Source organism: Opisthocomus hoazin, chromosome 3 (assembly GCF_030867145.1).
Source record: "Opisthocomus hoazin isolate bOpiHoa1 chromosome 3, bOpiHoa1.hap1, whole genome shotgun sequence".
Lineage (NCBI taxonomy): Eukaryota > Metazoa > Chordata > Aves > Opisthocomiformes > Opisthocomidae > Opisthocomus > Opisthocomus hoazin.
Window position 1 is genome coordinate 77,206,736 of NC_134416.1, and position 22,403 is coordinate 77,229,138.

At 41.5% G+C, this 22,403-nt stretch overlaps 1 protein-coding gene across 8 annotated transcripts in view; it reads right to left on the reverse strand.

Annotated features, from left to right (window-relative positions):
• Positions 1 to 22,403, reverse strand: part of FHOD3 (formin homology 2 domain containing 3) — a 403,764-nt gene that overhangs the window by 56,926 nt on the left and 324,435 nt on the right. For all 8 annotated transcript variants that reach the window (XM_075416738.1, XM_075416737.1, XM_075416736.1 and 5 more), the window contains 3 exons: positions 17,748 to 17,962; positions 10,587 to 10,886; positions 5,985 to 6,874 (listed from right to left, as the gene is read on the reverse strand). In XM_075416738.1, coding sequence (XP_075272853.1) covers positions 5,985 to 6,874; positions 10,587 to 10,886; positions 17,748 to 17,962 — 1,405 coding nt within the window. The remainder of the gene's footprint in view (positions 1 to 5,984; positions 6,875 to 10,586; positions 10,887 to 17,747; positions 17,963 to 22,403) is intronic.

The following is a 22,403-nucleotide window of genomic DNA, read 5'->3' on the forward strand; positions in this document are numbered from 1 at the left end:
TTAAATTCCATTCTAGAAAAGAATCAAGAAATTTCTTCCTCTCCCCCCCCATCCTCATAGTGGCAAAATGCAAACCAACTAGGCAAGGTGACTCACAAACCATTTATACGGCATAATACAGTGCTGAACATGGTCTTCGCTTTTATGCCCCAGTATGCCTCTCTTTCTCTCATTATCCCATGCTAGAAGGTGTCTCTTTGGTAGCTACATGTGTCATATACCAGGCAGCTGCAAGAGGAGAAGACTCTGCTCCTCGTACACAGGGATTCTTCCTTCCTTTCTATTGACATGAACTTTGGAAACACGTTTTCTCTGTTTCCCCTTCCTTTGCCCCATCACAGATGGGCTGAGGGATGCTGTCAAGCAGAGGAGCACAGGGAGAAGGCCAGCATATTGATGCAAGCAAGCACAGGCATGCTTCGTTGTGTACAAACCCACGTTTCAGCACGGCACAGGCTGCGGAGATGTGACTGTGACCTCCCCATAGAGCCTGTTACCTGGACCGTGTAGTGGCTCTGGCAGCAGCAGCAGCCTTAGCACAGATGCACCTTGAAGAGGCAAAGAGAGAGACTAAGCAATCCCTCTTTCCAGGCTGCAATGTGGCAGCCCATACAACTGTTCAGAACAGGGAATCATCCGTGCTGTCTACAGCAGTAGTGCCTCTTGCAACTCTTGTGGATGTGGGGTAAGTCCAGGAGGAGACTATTAACTGCCCCAGTCTCGATCTGTGCTCAGGATTGCTTTTTAGACCACGAAGCTTTGTTCTCCACTTCCTTTGGGTCTGCACCACAGCCACCGAGTCAAAAAACACCCTACTGCCAGGTCTACACGCTCTTTCCACCTTGGAAGAACTGTGTAAGTTAGTAAATAAGATTTAATCAAAGTACCTCCAGCTGTGGGTCAGCCCATAATGGGAACGCAGTTGTATCACTACAAAGATGCCTTTTTCTGGCCCAGCTCAGTGCCCAGCCTGCCCAGGAAGAGTTCTGCCCACCGGCCCCAGCAGCCCACCCAGCATGTGTGTGGCACCACAGGCCTTCCACCACACCAACACGATTCACGTGGTGTGATGCAGCGTCTGTCTGCAGATGAGACCGAAGGCAAGTGCAGTTGACAGGAGTTGGGGACTACCACATGGGTATGATCTGTGAAAGTAATGAGAGGGTGCTTCTTTTTAAACTTCAAAAGAAACAACACTATTGCAGTAAACAGGATAAATTCTAGGAAAGCAAAGATAATGCTTGTTTTCAATTTTTATATGTCTGTTTTGTCAGAACTGCTCTCTTCTTAATGCCTTAAAAGCATCCCTGAAGCCTTCTTGAACTTCCTTTTCCCCGAGTACAAGAGTTCTCTTTCTCTTGGGGAACTACCTGCAGGACCAGAGATGCAGCTTCTCCTTCAAAGCAGCCATTTTTACTTCCAGGGCCATTAATCACATTTTCAGGACCACAGTTAGTGGCCAAGACCACATAAAACCAAGTGGGGTTCACCAGAGCCTGCTTCCTCTTGAGTCTGTATTGCACTAAGCCTTTTTTAAACCACCACATCTTACCTCGTCCTTCACAGCACAGAATTACAGTGCTTCAGAGAATTTATGCAGAAGGGAGAAGGCAGGAGGAATGGAATTAAATTTAGGCTTCCCACATGCGGTATGGGTAAGCAAGCCTCAGATCTGCAGCTCTGTTTTTGGGCTCCTAAGTTTGACACGACAGACATATTCATTTGAGGGACATATGACGCTAACTGCTGGGATGACTGTGATTGCAACGGTGCGCTTGCTTCTTAGCGGTGAGTTATGAAAGACAGATGAGCTGTACAGGGGATGTAAGCACGTAGGTATTTTCCAGAGCTATAACTGCATACGGGGTATAAAAATCTGAGGTAAGTAACTCTATTCAAACACAGGGGTAGAAGAGAGATTTTAAATCCATTCTGGGGATGGTGGCTGGGTTACAAAGAAATCATTTCCAAGTGAATAAAACGATGAAGAAAGGACAGAGATTTTACTACTATGAACTTTATTACCCTACCACTAGGAAAAGAATTCCTTTTTGTCTGCGATGAAACTGCACATGTATAAGTGTCTGACTGTTAAAATAAGCCACAACTGTTAATTTCTTTTAAAATATTAGGTGACTTCAGATTGTGCTTTACAAATTCACTGACAGAGAATGACTTCAAAAGCTTAAGGGAACAGTGTGCTAGTGCACTTCATTTTATATTTTAATGTGGCAGTATGTAACGTAAGCCCTGAACTTCTGAATATGATATTATTAAATGTAAATACAAAACTAATTACAAAATACAAATATATCATGTGGTATAATTTGTGGGAAACAAACGTTCCTGCAATGCATTAACAATTACAGTAAATTTAGATCTTTACAAGACCTAACTGGCCTGAAACTGTTACCTATATTGAAGGCTGGGCAGTCCAGACAAGGTTCTCAAAAACCGTTACCATCCCACAGAATGCGATTTGTGGTCTGATGAGCACATGGTCTAAACCATGCCTCTTTGCTTTAATTAATACAGGAAGTAGAAAAAATAAAATCACTTTTCCAGTGGTCATATAAATAAGTAATCATATATGAACACCAAATCAGAAATCTCTCCTGCATTTAAACATGCAGAACAATCTGCATCAGTAGTACAGAAAAAAATGGGCAATCCCTTACTAGTGAGATGGCATTTTTTTATTTCTAACTCAATTAGCAAGGGTTTAGCAGTGGGGATTTAAAATGGAATCACTTGGCTGCCACTAACTTTGTCCAGGATACATATATATAGACTTTTTCAGAAATTCTGGTCCACATTTGTGTCTCGCCTTGGCATTTATTCAAATCACAACAAACAATTTCAAAAGGAATATGTGTCTAGGCATGTATATACACCTGTACATGAAAACACATTCCTAAATTTTTCATTCCTGCTAGTTTTTATGTCTGTGGGCACATGATGGATCATGTCCCACAGGGCATATAGATGAATCAGCAAAATACTACTTTCAAATGACACGCAGAACCAAGCGGATGGCAGAACGGCTAAACACCACCGTTTGATCCAGTAGTGTCCGCATGTTTTCCTTTCTCTCCACAGAAAAATAAACACTTTGAAGTACTTTGCCAAAATACCTGCTTTGTTTGGCAGAGTGAGAAGGAAAGGAATTCCAGACTGGCTTGGAGGCGTTACCTGATCCCTCTCTTTCTATTCACAAACAGAATGTTGTCTCCTCTATTCTGGAAAATAAACATTCTGCAACTAAAGGGGCTCCACTAACTATAAACCATGTGCAAATTGTCCAGTGTGGCATAAATTTTCCTAAAATCAAGAATCTCCCCTCCCAGCCCCCTCCCCCACCCCATCTCCCATATTGTATATCCTACAATTTAAAATTCACTTTATTTTATTGTAGTCTGTTGTGTTTAATGAAAAACTTCTCATGAGCCAGGAAGTAGCTGTTTATAGCTGTGTGTTGTAGAAATCACAGTGAAGGTTTAGAAACTGGAGTAAAATTGGTTACAGCTGTCTGAAAGAGCATATGCACAAGATAGGGCCAAGCCCCCCCTACACACCCTGACTTTGCTTTTCTTCTGGTCCTTCTGGACTGTTCCTTTTCCATGCACCTGCTTCCATCTACTGCTATGAAATCTGGAGATCTGACTTTTGGTTTGTTCTCTGTGCTCTTTTTTTCAGCTGAACCAACTGAGCTGTGAGTCAGACTTTATAATATTATAGAATAAACCTGTTTTGGATTGCAGCCATTGGACAGGAGAAACTAGACACAACGGGGAATGTACTCCCTGGAAACAAACCAAGCAGTCTGGAAAAAGCGAGAGCTATCCTAATTTGAGTGCAATCTTCGTACCAAACCTCAAGTCTTTTAAGGATTCAGTGGTCTGCTTAATTATTTCCACTCTCACTTGATCTAAGGACCATCTCCTACCCTGAAAGATTTGCTGGTATTCACCAAAACCAGACAGGAGTCTCAGAAGTCTGGGTAGACTTCCACTACGGTACTCCTCAGTCACCATTGTCTTCTCTACAGAGACAATGGAGACTTCTCTGTCTGTGTTATGGGACAGGGTGGAAAGAGAGCCAAAAGTATAACGTCTCACGCAGAGAGCAGTTATTAGTCTCCAAGAGGAAAGCAGTCACCTAAATCATTCCTCAGACTTGCACTAATTTCAAAGAAACTTGCTCACTCATCTTCCAGCCAGAAGCCAAAAGCTGTGCCAAAGCGTCAGGCAGGTTTGGGAAGCAAGTGTGACGGAGGGGAAAATGGCCAAAGGTAGTTTGGGAACGCGCACCATAAATGACTGGAAAGTAAACAAGTGAAAATTCCAACAATTTAACATTTTATCAGAAATTTTGTGTGAGAATAAAAGATTAGGAATCAGCCAGACTGATCTATTACAATACTGGCATTTAGCACAAAGCTAAAGTTTGGAAATGGCAAGTATGTCATAATTCCACATTCAATTTGAGGAATTAAATATTTTATGGATCTAAGAAAATGCTCTCATTCCTTCCATCTACGAACCATCTGTGGCAGATTTGTATTTACAGGGAGAGAGATGAGGAGTAACACGCCACGACGTCACCAGCATTCCTTCCTCAGCAGAAAAGGAATTAGAGAGAAATTAATCACAGCATCAGCCAAATGAATGATCAGCTGAATGTGTTTTTAGAGTTGCTATGCCATACGTTTCTGATCTATGTGCATCTGCGTCACAAAAAATTCAGTTAAGAACAGTGATGGCAGGATCTACGCCAGCCATGTATTTATGTGTCTGTTGTTTACCAGGTACTTAACGAGGGGTTTTCATTGCTCAAATTGCAATATTTCCACTTGGCGAAGAAGATCAAGAATGACTTTTCGAAAACTCTGAGTTAATAACCCAGACAAGTGACATGGAGAACATTTACCGTGAGAAATCCAGTCTCCCCAGATTAAGAGCAAACAATAACATATACAATACATAATATACATGACTACTTTTGCCAGCCAAAGAGAAGTAAAACATTCAAGGTACTGATTGGTTTTTGTGTCACTGTAAAACATATAGGCATACATAGAAAACATACAAGTGATTTATTTAAGAGATACGGACACCTTTCACTATCATTTTAACTGGAAAAAAACTTTGTTTCCCTCATACTGATTATTCTGCTTAGAAGAGGAAGAGTTCACGTAGCCACAAAAAACAAATGTTCAAGCTAATAACTTTGCTACTTCATATTCCTACTACAAGTAACTATAAAAGACTTCCTTTTGTTGTTGAATCTAATGTTAAACAGCCATGTCACCAGCCTCTGTGAATTTATTTTATAACAATGCTCCCAAAGAAGAGGGAATCCCAGCTACAGGGGCATTTCCTGTGCCAGCTTCTATCCTAAAATTTGTATAGTCACATTGTACAAATTAAGGATTTAAAATAGGCCTGTTCACCAGAACAAAACAAAAACCCAACACCCCCACAGAGTTTAGTTGTAAACTTGGTTCAGCTGATACATCGATCCTTCAGAACAAAGCACACATATAGGCTTTTTGCAACAGATCCAGCTTGATATTCTGATCTTTCCACAAAATGATTAGGAAAATATAACCAAGTGAAGAACTGTGAAATACACAGATATGAATCATCACGCCATGACCTTTACACAAATGAAACAGAAAGAATTCAAATTTCAATGCCTAGTCTGGAACTCAGCTACAAACAACCTAAAATTTGTTGGTATTCCCCACCTGAAGTGATATCCCAAAACCGGTAGACCCGAGACAGGAGGGCAGCTTGGCACATACACCACCCTAGCCTCACCCCTAGTTTCAGACCATGGAATATCCTCCGTCATATGCCAAGCTGGAAACACATCCAGTAATTTCCACTGTTTTCACACAAACAACATAAATCACCTAGATCTCAGCTAGAATGAACACCAATACAATAGCACAATAATAGCAAGCTGAATATGAGTTGTACCTTTGTGACAGGCAGTTCCTTGGATTTAGACTCAAAGAGATGCTCCAGTTTGGAAGTGTCCACCTTAATGGGTTCCAGTTTCGACCACAGGAATTCTCTGCAGCGTTTGTTGTTTTTACACTGCCACTCAAATGGCCGTACTTCGTTCCAAAACAGACGGATGGTTTTCTTCTTCTTTATAAATGCTGGCTGACCCCTAGAAACCTGGGGTGACCCTAAACCCTGAGGAGTGCTGAACAGTGGCGGAGGAGCCAATAAATTAGCAGAGGGTGGAGGTGGAGGCGGACATCCAAACAGCGGGGGAGGTGGCGGAGGAGGCAAACCCAGAAAAGAAGGTGGGGGTGGAGGAGGGGGAACAAGGGAGTCCCCAGGACCCATATCCATGTCCAACACATCTACATCATCCTCCTCCCCCAAGTCTGTAAAATCCATGTCTTTGATTTTAAGTTCTCTAGGATTAGCCATAAGCTGATCCCAGATGTAGTCAGATTCCTTCTTTGGCTGTGCTGGTGTTTTCTCGGGGACCTGTTCACTGATTTCATCTTCAGGCACGGCTGTCCCCTTCACCAGCTCACCACTGTTGAATTTTTCCGCAAAGGCTTTCACGCTGCCTTGGTTGTCCAGATTTCCGATCTCCATATTTTTGACACTTTCATCTTTGGCCTGCTTCGTGGCCTGAAGTATAGAGATCCTACTGGCTAGGCTAGTGAGTGACTCCTCGCTTTCCTCCGTCTCCGTCTTTTCCTCCTTCGCCTCCAGCTCCTTCGCCTCTTCATCCTTGGGCTTTTTGTTATGCGCATACAACATGTCCAGCATAAACCGCTTGTTGTTGAGGATGTTGCTGCACTGCTCATTCACACCAGCATCCTGAATGGTCTGCGACCATGGACCTGCAATCACACACACACAGATGGGAAGAGTCAAGGGGAGGGAGCCAGAGCACCAAGAATGCTCTTTAACCCAACAGAAAAAGTCGGGGGGGGGGAGGACGTACACAATGAGTCTGAAATCGGGCAAGCAATAACTTTGAAAATATTGGAATAAGTGACAGTGCTGATATATGGCCCAATCTTGATGGGCTGGGAGTAATTCTCAAAAGAGGCATGGGAGCAGAACGTAATGAGCGTAGCTCCGGAGGGACTATATAATGGTCAGGATTTCAAGGTTCAGGTTTCTCCTGAAATCTATCAGGTTTCACTTTGTACTTACTACCCCAGATCATTTTATACAGTGCATAAATGCTCCAAATCTTCAGTAATCCGGAATGGGGCTTCAATATCATGACAATGGCACAAAATAGGTTATCATGGTACTTTTCACAAGGCCATAAACTGGAACCACCCCAGGGAAACTTCCTTATAAAAGAGATCTTCCCTGCCTGATGTCAAGGTCCACATGTAACTGCTTCCTCCTCCTCACTCACTGCTGGCTAGGGGCCAACAGCTTCCACATCTGGCTGTTCCTCAGACCCCCCGGCTGGGTACCCGGGCCATCTTCACAACACTAGCTCTTCGAACCCCAGACCAGGCTGCACATCCAGGACACAGCTCTGAGGGCAACTCCGTGAGTATCAGCATAAGCAAGTTTTACAAGTTCTTTCTAGGAATATGAGCACCTTTATAAAAGATATTTGAAAATGCTGCTCATCAACCACTGTTACTCTCTCGGTAATACATGATGGCATTGAAAGTCTAATGGCCTTCTTCCCACATCACAATCATTTAACACGTCACTATAATGAAACTTCATCTCCACTACTGTGGTTTTCAACAATAATCTGCAAAATACCATGCTTGAGACAGCACCATAAATAACAAACTATAGCAGTGAAATTGTAAAAATAAATGATGTAAGTGTCTCTTAGACTACATTTCCTTGAATGTAATACTGCTAACCAATGTGGATAATGTGTCTTAAAATTATGGTGCTTCTTTTTCCAGCGGGCATCAGATGAAGTGATCAAACATGGACAAAGATAATTCTTCACGCTTACTATATTTCCTGTATGGGACTCCTTCTGTTCCCCATAGTCTTTACACACTTAATACATTTTTTATAAACTCTCTTTCTTAAACACATTTGATTTTGATTGCTAGCCTACCTTCCTTTTGGCCCCTTGTAGTTAAAGATTTTCTTTTATACCTGTCAGTTGCCCTTTCTCTTAAACTTCCATTTTATCTTTGTTTCTCCCCTTATGCTCTCACCTTTTTCAATATTTCAGAGTTTTAAACATCTTTTAAGGCTTTCTTCATCAATGGAATTGCTTTCTTACCACGACATCTAGCCCTGTGCTCCGAGAAGGCGTCTCTTCGGTGAGATCCACAACTCCCCCATGTCCCTTTACAATCACATCACATTAGAATGTAGGACAGGTCTCACAGCACAAAGCATATGGACAGCAATGACTCTCACCTCTATTCAGATTAACCTCTAAACCACATTTTAAAATGAGTCCAGAGGTTTAACCCTAGACAAAAGCAAGACTTCTTTTTCCAGACTGTTTCCTTCTACTTTCCTGTAGGAGGTTTGACTGCTTCCACTACCTGTTTATTTTTCCTCAGACTTTAGCCGTGGGATTGCTTTCTCACCAAGATCTGTCACCTGAGGTAGTCTCTCAGATTTGTCTCTGAGGTAGTTTTACTACACAGACACCTCCTTCCCCACACCATGGATTTTACCCAGCTGGGACCCCCAGAGGACTTCCCCCTACTCCCAGCCTGTCCTTCAAAGATGTTCAAGATTGCTCCCAGGATCCCTCCTACAAATCGCACATAACCTACCTGCTCTCAGTGTCACCAGCTGTGATCCTCCAGGATTTAATCCCCTTGCAAAATCGCTCATCAAAATTCCGCCAGACACAATCTCTAATTTGGGCTCCCCAAGTCTGCCTCTACCTGCCCTAGCTGAGCAAAGATTACTGCTGTGAAGACTCTTGCTACCCTTGGTGGCCTCTTCCCTCCACGGGTAAAGCTTGGAAATACGATCGGAGAAAGAAGACTCGTGGGAAGCCAAATTCAGCACGATAGCTAACAAAGGAGAAGCCAGGACCAAAGACTGTATTCCTTTGTCCTTAATGCATCTGGGCAGAACCAATGGGCCACCTCATAAATGGCAAAAAGCTTGTTTGGAATGTGAGAACTGCTGAAGAAAGCGTTCTTGTTTGCCTTCCAAATCTCCTCACCTACTAGAGAACAAACAACTCACTACATGAGACCTCCTACACAGCACAACCTAATAAATCTTTGGTAACGTAGATTGATTTTAAGATGCTGATTTTTCAGTAACAGGGTATATTTCTTAGCTTGTAACAAAAAGTACATAAGCACTTTATTAGAGTGGTAACATGCTGGTAGCAGACAAGATGAGGGGGAAAAACCTGTAACCTCTTCTCCCTTACTTGCCCTTGGACTATCTTGGACTATGCCACAGTGTAATGACATCCTTCATCTGCCATATCTCCCCTCCATCTAAATTCTTTAAGAGTACAATAGCGTTGTAACTCACTCGGTCTTGGTGCTGGTTGAAAAGAAGATAGCCCTTAAATTTAGAATAAAACTAACTTCATGCTTCCATGAAAAAAAAGCGATGAGGTTTAAACATGAACAGTGCAATCTGGCAGTTTATGTCTGTGAGGTAATCCTTGTGATTCAGTGTCATCCCTCTTCTTTCAGGAAAGCACAAGACTTTCACACTGTGAAGCAATTTTTTTTTCTTATCTAGAATTTAGAAAACTTAACGACAATGCATTCCCCTATTCAGCCCTAAGACCACCTGGATACCAAATGCCCTAATTACATTACATTCCTTTACCTCTCTATATAAAAAGTTGGAAAGAGTAATTAATCAATGAAGGTCAAAACCTGCCTTTTACTCCCTACCTGTCCTGTATGTCAAGCTCTGGTTATCATTACCTCTTCAGGCATAAAAATGGTTCTTAAGGTGTTTTCCAGGCTGGGCTAGCCTTTACAGGTGCCTGGTGGCATATCTGACCAGAACCACTCATCATTACAGAACTGGTCTTTTCCAGACAAGGTCTATTCCATGTGCCTCCTCCACACGAGCTAAGGATGGCCACAGCCCAGACCTATCTTCAGCAGCTCCTATGTATCTCTCTCTGCTTTCTGAAGTCTAACCAAGTTGGAAATTGGGGGGAAGGAACAAACATCCCAGTCCTCATTGCTCTACCTCTTCCACTAAAAGGTAACAGCATGATAAAAGGTATCAAATCTCATGACAACTAGTATCAACATGGCCCCTTCTCTCATTGTTTTATGTGTAGAAAACCCAAATAAATTCTCTGGGAGCTAGAGATGCAAGTTGCTGCAATACAATCATTCAATAGTTAGTACATTGATCATAGGGGAAGAAAATGTTCTTGAGTCAAAGGAAACCTAATTTCACCAAGGCCTTACTGTTCCTTAAACACAGAAAACCCATCAGTCTGTGGATTTCCAAGGAAAGAATAGAAATGGATTTGGCCAGGGTGATGGAAATCTTAGGTGCAAAGGGTTTGTTAGCTAATTAACACAACAACAGAGCAGCTAATTTAACTTTTTTTTTTTTCATCAGAAACCCTTTATTATTGAAAAAGCTTCACTTTACCAGTTTCATTGTCACTGGTTAACTTGTCCTCTCTCTCTTCCCTCTCTAAAGTGCTGCTTGCTGAGGATATGCTGGATGCAGAGCAGTTGTCTTTTTCATTCACTTCCTCATTCTGCCTCTCTTTTTCACTGAGTATTGCACTTTCTTCTGGCTCTCTCTCTGGTCCTTGCTCCACCTCACTCTCTGGTCCCACTTCTGTAGCCTCTATTTCCTTGGGTGTCTCCGTTCCCTGCTCGGCCTCAGCCTCCTGCTCTGGGTCTGGTTCTGTCTCTGTCTCGGGTTCGGGTTCACTGGCACTCACTGGCGGAGAGAACAACGGGAGAAAGAGATTCACTCAGCAACGGAGTCGTCTCAGGCTCACCCCTCTAAACGAGAGCGACGTGGAAGTTGTACAAGCGCCTTATGGAAAGAAAATGAAAAGCAAGTCCACGGCATGCTGAACATCAGGAGCAGCAGATGGATGGATGCTGTGCAACGACAGCATTGCGCGTGAGAGTGGCCTGGCAAACCCCCTCGCTTGCTGTCTGGAGCCAGCCCACCGTTTTTGTACATACTTCCACAGCCGGAGTGTTGGATTTGCATAAGGATTTCAATGAATCCGCAGAAAATGGGCATCCCACCTGAGCATGTCATTGACAACTCAGTGCCTAGACAGAGCCAGGAAGGAGATCTTTTAAAAAACAAAAAGGAGGAAGATTGTGGCTTTTGGTTGAATTTTCTTTGGATTCTGGAAGAATTCTTTTTTCACCTGATGAGGAACACTTGAACGAAAAAATACAAACATTAGTTTTATTAACACAGTTGAATGGCACAGTCTGGGCATGGCACTGTCACACATTTGGCTGATGAAAACCACATGTTTTTTCATGCACAGTTACTTCAGAATAGCCACATCAAACTGAACAAAGTTTCCAACTGCTTGGCATATGGCACAAATTCAGTTTCCAGTTGGTTGGCATATGGCATACGATGAGCTTTTTCATCGCTTGGCACACAGCAACCTGCTGTTGATAGAATACTCGGTTTCTTCTTCCCTGCTTTATGACTGACAGTGGAATTCATCCATTCACCTTTAGAGTTTTTAGCTGTAACAGCAAATTTTCACATGCAAATATTCTCTGCATGCTGTAAAGAAACTGAAGAGCATCCACACATATTCACATCAAGCAGCTCACAATTTTCTGAAAACTGAAATGGCCATGCAAGAGTGATGAAAATGGGCATGCATGTTAGTTCTCCATACTCCCCAGATTCCCTCTGTACTAAATCTTGCAGGGTGGCTGAACTACAGTGACCAAGTCCTACTCATTTTTTCCCTCTGTTCACTCTTTTCATTACAATATTCCAAAAGAGACCTCTGGACTTCTCCTGGTCTTTGGATTGCATGATATACGATGAGACTTTCTTCAACAACTACATGAATCTTTGAAGGAAAAGAAGTATCACACTGGAATGCAATTCAAACATTTCAGTCCTCTAGGGAGCAGGTAAATAGATTTATCCTGAGAAAGTATAAGCCAAAATAATGAAGGTCACACTGTTTTCCTAAGATTGCTTCATGTTGTGTGCCTTCCCTATTTTCTGACACCCATAAAAAGAATAATGATTTCTAACAATGCCTGTGCCTATCTTTATAATAACACATATGCTTTTAAACTAGCTTTCAGTAATGCATCTTCAATACCACACTATTCCACTTCATTTCATATAATTTAAGTTTACAAAACTGCAAATGATTTTTTTGCCACCTATTTGAGCTAAGCTTTTACACTTTCACAATTGATTTTAAATGTGTAGTTAAATAACTAGACATGCATATATAATGCATGTATATAAAATAAATGCACATGTAATATGTTTAATATATATTCCATGCACACTCAAACCCCTTTAAGATGTTTTAAACCACTCCCAGTTAGAAGCTTACCTTTCTCCCTCTTCTACATAGAAAGCATTTAAAAGTCTAACGTCACAGCAGCTTTGCAGATGCCTTGTCTCTCTAAATGTATCTTACCTGTGACTGTACCCTGTGCACTGCCTACAAGAAAATCAAAATTATAGGCAGCTGGCAAAAAGCAGTTGGCAGACATTCTGAATCCCAGCAGTGTGTTTCTGACCACAGCTGTCAGTGTGTAGGTATAGCACAAGAGCGTTTTAAAGTCAAGCCAAGATTTGAATATAACTGAGATGCAAGCTTAGGAATCCTAGAATGAATGACTGAGCTTGCCATGCTGCAACGGTCCATATATACAAATGTCATCAATTTATCCTTGAATAATCATAGTTTTGTATTATTTTGAGATGTTTCTAAAAACAAAAGCCGTCATGCATTAACCAAAAAGGTCAACTCCAAAAGCTCAGATGGAGAAAGAAGCTGGCCAAAGCATGGCCAGGACTGCTAATGCTTATGGCACCTTGGTCGTCATGAAGCTGCTCTGAAGATTCAATAGACTAGAGTCAGGGGAGACATAAGAAATGGTTGAGAAAACGAGAATGTTCAAAAGAATTCTGGATACTTTTCACACCAGAAATATTCCACACATACCAGAAAGATGCAGCATCTTATCAGAATATAATATACAACAAAGAATAAAAAGCAATATACTGACACAGGCTGCTCTTTTGAGTTCAACGAGTAATCACAGTCTAAGTACTGCTAGAACAAAACAGGGATATTTTGGCACTCATTTCGACAATCTCTCTCTCTTTTGGGATCAGATCAAACAATCGACCCATCACCCAAGTAACTTATAAATAGTGAGCTAAGTCCTGTAGCGCTTCCCTTAAAAAGCAGTTCAGAATTAGATCTATTAGCAAAAACTAGCAGGAGAACAAAGCCAGCAAGCTGGACATGTGTCCATCACCTGCAGTTCCACTGTGTAATCCATGGGGCTGATATTAGTGAGTACTTCTAAAGATGTTAAAAAATACAGTTCTCATTGAATGCTTGGTGGTGGCCTATTTGAAATGAGCTGGAACTTTCAGTCCTGTATCTACTGGATCAGTTTTCACACCAGACAAAAAGTCTAAGTGGCAACCTTGCAGGTTTCAACAGAGTTAAATAACAGACCAGGCTCTGTTCCCTGTCTTCAGACTTCTGGTGGACAATGCGAAGACTCAGGGAAGCAAAGCATGGTCATATCAAAAAGCATCAACAGCAAAGAAGGCATTCCTGACACATCAGGAAGTGTGATGCCATTATAAGCAACATGTTTTTTTTTTTAAAACCCAGTTCTTACATACATACAGTTCCTAAAACCTAAGTTGGGATTGCCAGATTCAGTGGTAGAAGTAACCTCTTTTCACTGGCATATGCTATTTTTCACACTTCTCTCAAGGCTTAGCTTTCCCCACGCCCACTATTAAAACAAATGAGTGAACTAAGGTCTTTAAATGAGCAGAAGTTTTACTTGCAATTGGATTAATCAAGAGGAGGAAAATTGAATGTGGTTTTACAGATTAATTCTTGAGTCATATGCCCACCTCTTTTTCTGCCAGAACTTAATATCTAAAAAATGTATTATTGGAAAAAAATGAGAAGACTTCTTGGAAGAATGAAATGTCTCAAAGAAGCTGTGTAACCTCGTCACTAAAGGAGACGGTAGCAGGGTCCTTCAAAGAATGTGTGAAGATTTTGTAATTTTGAGGGATGGTGTAATATACATCTGACATTTTCAAGACTTGGCCACGTAAAGCCCAAAAACATGATCTGCTATGATCTGACTAGATGTTGGCGACAGCCCTCTTTTGAGTAAGAGGTTAGAGAGGACAGCAAACTGTTCCCTTCTGAAAAACACGGCTACGTACTTATAACGCTAGACAGGGACATGGAGGCAAACAACTGTTCTTTTGATACTCAACTACAAACTCCGAAACAGACACAAGATGTGCCCTTAGGACTTGCTGATAAGACCTCGAGCCCCAGTCCTATAAGCCCTCAGAGAGAACAAACACTCCTCTGGGCCCACACCTAACCTCCTGCCAGGGTAATAGATTAGGCAATGGCATCTTCATCTATTTTCTCTGCGCTCTGCTTGGAGCTGGGAGTATGCTAAGTGCCTCCTGAGGATGTATACAGTAAGTCTGAAGATAGCTATACCTACCCAAGCCCTCTTGCTTCAATGGATGCAGGATCACTTAAAATCTTGGCTGTTATCCCCCCTTCAGTTCCACCAGTACAGGATTCCTCTTGCTGTGAATTCAGCGGAGACTCTCTCTGCTTCTCCACCTCCACCTCAATCTTTTCTTCCTGTTCCTTGTGACGGTAAAAACTAGCACAGAGTGACGACCAGTAGGGAACCGGCTCTTTCTTCATCAAGTCAGAAATGATCTTTCTTTGTCCCCCATCCCAGTTCCTGCTCTGACTTTCTGTACCGTGGTTCCTTTGGCTCAACAACTGGGGCTGCAATGGCCTCACTGCACCCTCACACTGTGGTGCTTCTCCTTCTGCCGAGATGCTTTCAGCAGTCATATTTTAAGCAGTATTTGAACCTTGCTCAGCTACTAATACTTTCAGGAGTTTTTCTACTGATCAAAATGTGAACTTGGGTTGGCCTGCTTTCTCAAGTGCTGAAAAAGCTGCTCCTCCCAGAGAAGGGTTCATCTCCAATTCCTTTGTGGATTGACTTCAGAGACGTCTTCATTATTGTTGCTCTCCTTTACTGCACATGCGCACTTCATAAAATACTCTCCAGTGAAATTACAAAAAAGGAAGTAGCTGCTCTGAAAAAAAATATTAAGTTCCATTTTGCAGTTATGGGATTGCCTTCATTTCTTCTAAATGCCATACCCCAAGGTTTGCAAGAGTAAGTCTTACAAGACTTGATTACTTTAGTGGAACCAATTATTTCATATGAAAAAACACTTCAGTAAATCCAGATTTTTATATTGGGTAATGATGCTGAGATGTTTCACAGCATGGGACAAAGTTTCACAGACAAAATTCATTTTCTTCTTAAGCCCAGTAGATACTGGATGACCAAAAGATACTTCAGCCCAAGCGGCATAAAATAAATCTGACTCTGAAAATCACTTATTGTTTTGCTAGTAGAGAAATGCCCTTCCCATTTGAATTCAGGTTCTGAATTCTGCAGGTGAGTATCACACATCCATTAGCACCGTTCTTGCAGAGTCTTTGAAGGGTCCTATGTGCAGAACCAAGGAAGTGTTTTCCTTCTGCAGTTTTATCCTTGCTTGGGAAGATGGTGACCCCCATGTTCAAAGCAACTGCTTGGGGTGCAAGTAATCTGAGGTCTGTCCATGGCTCTATTTCAGCTTTCCTACAACTGGCTTACGCGAGATAATGACTCAGTTTCTCCATCTGTTAAGTGGGATTCATAACATTTGCTAAGGACAGTAGAAGTAGAGATTTTAGTTCATTATGGAGCATAAGGAACTCAGATAATAGTCTAGAGGCCATGGCACAAAATCTATAAATAAGCCTGCCAGTTGTTGGCTGATATCCAATAATCTGGCCACCTCTAGAAGAGAGAGCCTGTCCTGCCCACATGTTCATTACTTCATACAACCTTTCCAACGCTTTTGGTAGGCCTGAAACAGCAGTCCTTCCTCATGCACAGCTCCCACTGAAGTATGGAGATTTCAGGCCCCTGTTTTGGTGCTGTCCCGGCCATCTGCCTGTAGCTGCCCTTGGCTGCAGGCTTACCCTGCGGCATCCATAATGTTCTCTCCTTGCAGTCCATTTGCCAGACTTCCAGGTGCTGCCCTCTAATGCCCACCGGTATTGCCATGAGTTTTAGCAGAGATGTCCTGCCTACCCACGTGTTGATAGCTTTGCCGTACTCTGGCTGCCTGAAGTTGCCCTGTACACCTGCTCTAAATGTATTATCCAAATGGATTATGCTGCTGCATTTCATGTTGCATTTTTTTTTCTATGATTCCAGGAGAAATATGTTAAAATAATCATCATAAAAGAGATATTCGCTCCCTACCCAGCTCTGAAATCATACTGGTGGAAAAATCCAGCTTATTTGCTCTAAAAGCAATATTGCACTCAAACAAAAAAAAAATGGGCATTTGGCTGTTTCTGAATATCAGTATTACAGGAAAATATCCATGTTTTTTAAGTTCAGATGATTCCACTGAGACTTTTAAGGTGCCAGACAAGAAAACTGGGAGTATAATTGGGCAAATACATAAATCTAAATGAAATAAACTTCATCTACTTACTACGGTGCGGATAAACTTATGCAGCATTCAGTATTTGTAACTTCTTTCTTACATTGCCTTGCTTTATAGCATGCTACCAGCCATAACACTCAATAAAACCAAGCAGTGCAAGTTACAAATGCATTAATTACCAATAGCATGTAGCAGGAAATCAAATAAAATAAACATGAATGATGGCGATAACTCACTCTCAACATGCATTCTAGCTCCGAATGTTAATGCAACATCACGTGGTGCAAATATAACTCTGTGTGGTGGGTGTTTTTTTGAGGAGTGAAGGAGGGGTACATGGTGCAAGTGGCAGAACGACATGCACACACAAAAAATATTACTCTGTACAGCAATAAATTATATGACACCAAACCAACCGTGCAAATGGTAATTATACTTTCCGTTTTACTAATTGTCTGTGTTCTCTTTTAAGTCCTTTACTACTTGTGCTACAATTTTAAGAGTTTTTCTTGGTGTTAAAAATAACCAACACACTCTCCCTGCCTTCAGTTCAAGACCTTTTTCTGTTTGTCTCCTTCAGCCTGTGCTCTGCTGGAAGGTTATTATAATCTTGGCATTCATCTGTTGCATTTCTTTCAGAAAATCCACATAAGCAAAATCTGTTGGCAGGAATACTGTTGGTTTAGTATTCAGTAACTTCTAATATATAGGGAATATGATGCTAAAATTAAGACCCTCTGTATGCTGTATTTTCCAATTATTCCATTCTAATAGCAACAGACAATGATAACATAAATCATAGCAACAATTTGAAGTGTATTCTTTGCTTAAATAGACTAGAAGGCATACATATCTATGGAAAAATAGAGGAAATTTAGGAAGACAGCATGAAACTGTAAGACCCTTTACTTTAGCACCTCAGAGGTTATACTCTTGCATTCATGCATCAAAAAGCACTGCTAGCCCGAGAGAAACTGTGATAAAACCACCGCTCTTTCCCCTGCCCTCCTTTTCACTTACCTTCTGAGGGCTGAGGGGACCCACAAGGGGTGGAAGGGGTCTTCAGCTCTTCCTGGGACTCTACGGATGCTGGGCTGACGCACTTGGGTACAGGCGAGGATGGGGCTGAAGGAGATCTCAGGTTCAAGGACAGCTCACTTCTGCCTCGGCTTATGCTCCGACTCTTCAGCTCCTTCTCATACTCCTCCGCTGCCAACCTCTCCAAGTATTTGTACCTGAAAGTTAAATTCCAGAGGGTTTCCGTAAAGAAAAAGAAGTCTGTGGCTGATGCTTGTTTATGGATGAAACACCTGCAGAGAATGAGCTGACTTCCTGACACAAGGGGTACAGCACTAAGCTGCCTGCCTGGTTAATCTGCCAAAAAATGGACACCAAAGCAAAGACTATTGCCCTGAAAAACATTAAATTGCTCATGACAAAACAAAAGCAAAAACCAGCAGAGTTAAAGAGTCCTTCGATATAGTATTGTGTCTGCACAGTCTTTCTCCTTTTGGAAGCATTTGTCTGTTCTCCTTTTCACCCTCCTCCTTCACCACCTCCTACTCCTCCCAGCCCTCCCTCTCCCAAAACCAAAACAGGAGGGAAAAAAAAACCACACAAAACAAAACCAAAGTAAAAAAAAACCCTCCAAGCCAGAGCCCCTTAATATTGATGCAAATAGCCAAAGTCTGAGACTTGCTGCAAGGAGAGCAAAACGGTTCAGTGTGGCAGACAAAAACAGATCTCCCTGAAAATAATACCAATAATATAAGTTTGGATTGACTATCTGAAGTCTCTGAACCTGCTTCTATTTGCTCTGAGAGCAATGCACTGGAATTCACTTTGTTCTCTCCAGAGTTTACAATGGAAAGTTTTCTTTTTTTTTATTCTAAAAAATTTCTCTGCCGGACTCAGACATCCAATAGCTTGGACCTGACGTCACATGTAGTTTATTCATCAAAGTCACTTTAAAAGAACAAAGATACATCTGTTTTGCATTTTAGGCAGGCAGAACTCACTAACTGTTTATTAAGACCAGCTACCAATCATATTCTTCATAGTGTGCTTTATACATTTCGACCAAAATAACTTTGAAATATGTCCCTCTTCCAGATGTCTGCTAATTTTATCCACCATTATTTGCTAAGGAATAAATTCATGAATACAGCTGGATTGGGCTTTAGACTGTTTGTCTTACCCACAAGTGAACTGTTAACAGGTTAATCAAGACTACTGCTTACTTCCCCGAAACACTGTGGCCATCCTCCTATAACCCACTGTTGTAAACACTTCGTAACAGGGAACACCTCTCCTCCCCACTTCTGCCTCACTGACAGCCTGAATTAGTGTACGAGGGTGCATTAAAAGCAGGCAGGGTAGAGAAGTCAGCCATATGTGGTAACAAACATGCTTAGCACATATGGTAGCCACACACGCATGCACATTTGCAAACATCCATATACAGCATAGAAACGTGTCTTTGAAGAGCAGTCTTTGTATTTTCAGAGGCAATTTGCTTTATTGCAAAGAGCAATAATGAAGAACAAACTCATTTTCTTTTATTCCTCCAGAGGTATGCACTGGCTTTGAACAAATTCTGCAAGAAAAAGAACCCCTACAGACTCTGGATGAAAATATAACAAGCCACATACTTGTATGGTTATAAAATAGGAAATGTTTACAGTTCTAACATGAAGCCAATTCTCGAGAATGATTTTTGCCTTTTCAATAGAGGAGAAAGCCTTTTGCTGGCACTACCGCAATGTTTTGTTACAGTGCATGAAGTCAGCCTTTCTTTTAACGTCGGTCACTTATGTATTGCGCCTTCCACCTCCTCACAAGTAGAGCAGATGGGACTTCAGACTCATAAAGAGCCATTCAGATTGATCCCTTAGCTCAAACAGGTACAGCCCAGCTGGCTGCCGCTGAGGAGGCTTTTGCAGTTTGCCAACAGACTACAACAAAGATCTGGATGGATCCTTCTATAACGGGGGAGCTACAATGTTTTATTGTCCTCAGCTCTTTTTCAGCTGCTTTAACATTTTAGCTTCTGTAGCTGTGCGCTGCACAGCCAACCAGCAAAGCAGAGGACTGTCATCAAGATGTGCCTTCTCAAAGTACGTCTATTCATTATACTGAGAGAAAAAAGGGAAACAGAACAGCAGCTCTCATGGGAGCACATCAGCATAAGTAGTTATCAAATGGGAAGCCTAATAAGCAGATACAGAAATTTAACCAAGAAGAAAAAAATCATCCAAGAATCAGTTATTAACACTTCACACTTGATAAATGACATTTATTTAGGTTATGTTTTGTTTCTGCCCAATGTCTTAACAATGAATGAATGCCAGCATCAAATACCCACGGTCTCTTGAAGACCAAAATCTGAAGGAGCTGAAAGGATGAGCTAACATCCCTCTGCCGCTATTAGTTCCTTCACTACAGGACTGACACGTTGCCTCTCTACATACTGCCATATTCCTCTAGATCATGGAAACCTGCAGGCATTATCACGCTTATTCTAACTCTTCTCTATACACAAAGAGCCAAAAGTCTGTGGGCTATCCATTAGGTATGCCTCATGAACGTGACATTCCACTTATCATCTTCAAGTAGACGAAAATATCACTGTGAGTTCTCTAGCTCTCTGCACAAAGCCCTGAGGGCGACTTCAAATGTTTATGTACCAACCAAGACACTGCGTGGAGAGCATTTGAGCTGTAAATCACACTAAAGAGGGCTTGGGAGATCGCTTTTCTTGGGTTTGTTTTTAAATTACCACTGGAAAACACCCAATTAAGCAAAGTAACAAAGGCCTCAAATCATCGAACAGCAAGGACACATGAAATGAATGGTGCTTAGTTACACTCAGACACCCTGAAACTGCAGGAATCTTTCTCCTTCATACTGAGGCCACCCCAGAGCCACTGGAAAAGTGGGTGCCTGTATTTTGGACCTCCAGGGTGACCCAATAGCACACAGAATGCACCAAAGATTTGTCAGAATTTACACAAACCAGTGCTTTTAACAGAGCCTTTCCTATGTGTTCAATATGATCTCCTACTTTTCCAAACTGATATGGAGGAAATGTACAATTCAGATTTTAACTAGGATTTTAGCACCTTGGCTACAGCATTTTCTTACAGTCCATGCATTCTCTTGAAAGAGGTATAACATGCAACTTGCTGTAGGAAATGAAACTTCACTTGGGCAAAGACGTTTGTTAAAAAAAAACAGTTACCGAAGGCCAATGTAATGGACTTTCGGTGCAAGACTTCACTTGCAGAAGTTGTCTTTAATATTTATGTGCTGTCAAAGAAAACACGCCTTTCCTCTTTATGAGGAAGAACTGATAATTTAACATTTCAGTTCAAAAGAGCCCTAAGGATAAAGACACATTCCTAGTGACCAGTGAAATTGTCTCAGATTGCACAGCAGAGATGCCCTGCTGGTGAACACTTCCCCAAAAATACTCCTGTTTACTTGGCATATTCCCTTACAACTTGAAAGGGCTGGAGAGCTCGCTTCAAATCTTGCTGACGAGCACGCTTGCTGTGAAAGGTTTTACTCAGCTAAGATCAGTGTATGATGCTTATGTGCTCAGATGTGTTTCATTTCAGAAAATGCTTTAAAATACTTGTAACTGTTTTGGCTGAAGGACAAAGAAAAGTCCATCCACCTTTTCTTACTCTTAGAGATGTCAAAATAATTTTTTTAATATTAGCTACTACAGTCATAATAGATGAGACTTCAGTCTGCAGAAACAAACTGCTTTCTGTACGATTACTTTTTGGGGAAAAAAACCCCCACCCAAACCAAAATGCAGCAACACAATGATTTCCAAGATGGCTGCTCTCATACTTGGATAATGTAATTCCAGTTCTTGACAATTCAAAAGTACCTCCAGAGACTAACCTCTAGAGGACCACAAAAGCAGAACTGAAGCAACCTAGATGAGTTTTTATCTACTATTTGTTCAGTACTATGCATGTTTTCCAGGTGAAAACAACAGCTCCCTCCAGGGTGTAATTATTGGTGGAGGTAGACAGAAGCTACTGAAAGGCAAATGTTTTTAGTTGAATATTCCTTGAAAAATGTGCTTTCATAAGCCTAGCCCAGAGTTTCTAAACTATTTAATTGAATTTGAAAAAGGAAAAAATCCCCAAACTCTCAGTCCCTTAAAATATGCTATTTAAATAAAACTAAAACAATGACCCCATGATAAACACTGTTAAGTTTTGTAATTTACTTGCTGATGTTTAGACAGATCAGCACAGAAAACTTCGCCCTGAAAGATGAAAATACGCTGGGAGTGGGTCAGAACCATTTCCATCAGCCTGTGACTGCCGTTTTGCAATGCTTGTGACCCCCATATCCTTTATCCTCAGTTGCCTTTTCTGACCCTCCAGAAAGCTTGGGAACCACTGGGTGAGAAAGACAGGCTTATTCAATTTATAACTATACTAAATTTGGGCAAATTTCTGAGACAAATGGAGTAAGCTCATTTCCCACACAAATAGATAAAAGATAGACCATCAATCATTCTTATGCTTTGCAGTCCCATTGCTCTCCATTTATTGCTGTGCTTACAGCTGGACTTCATTCTCCTCTTTAATGAAACAACCTCTTTCTTATAGAAGTCTTTTGGAATAAAAGTGTTCTGTGCATGCACAGTTA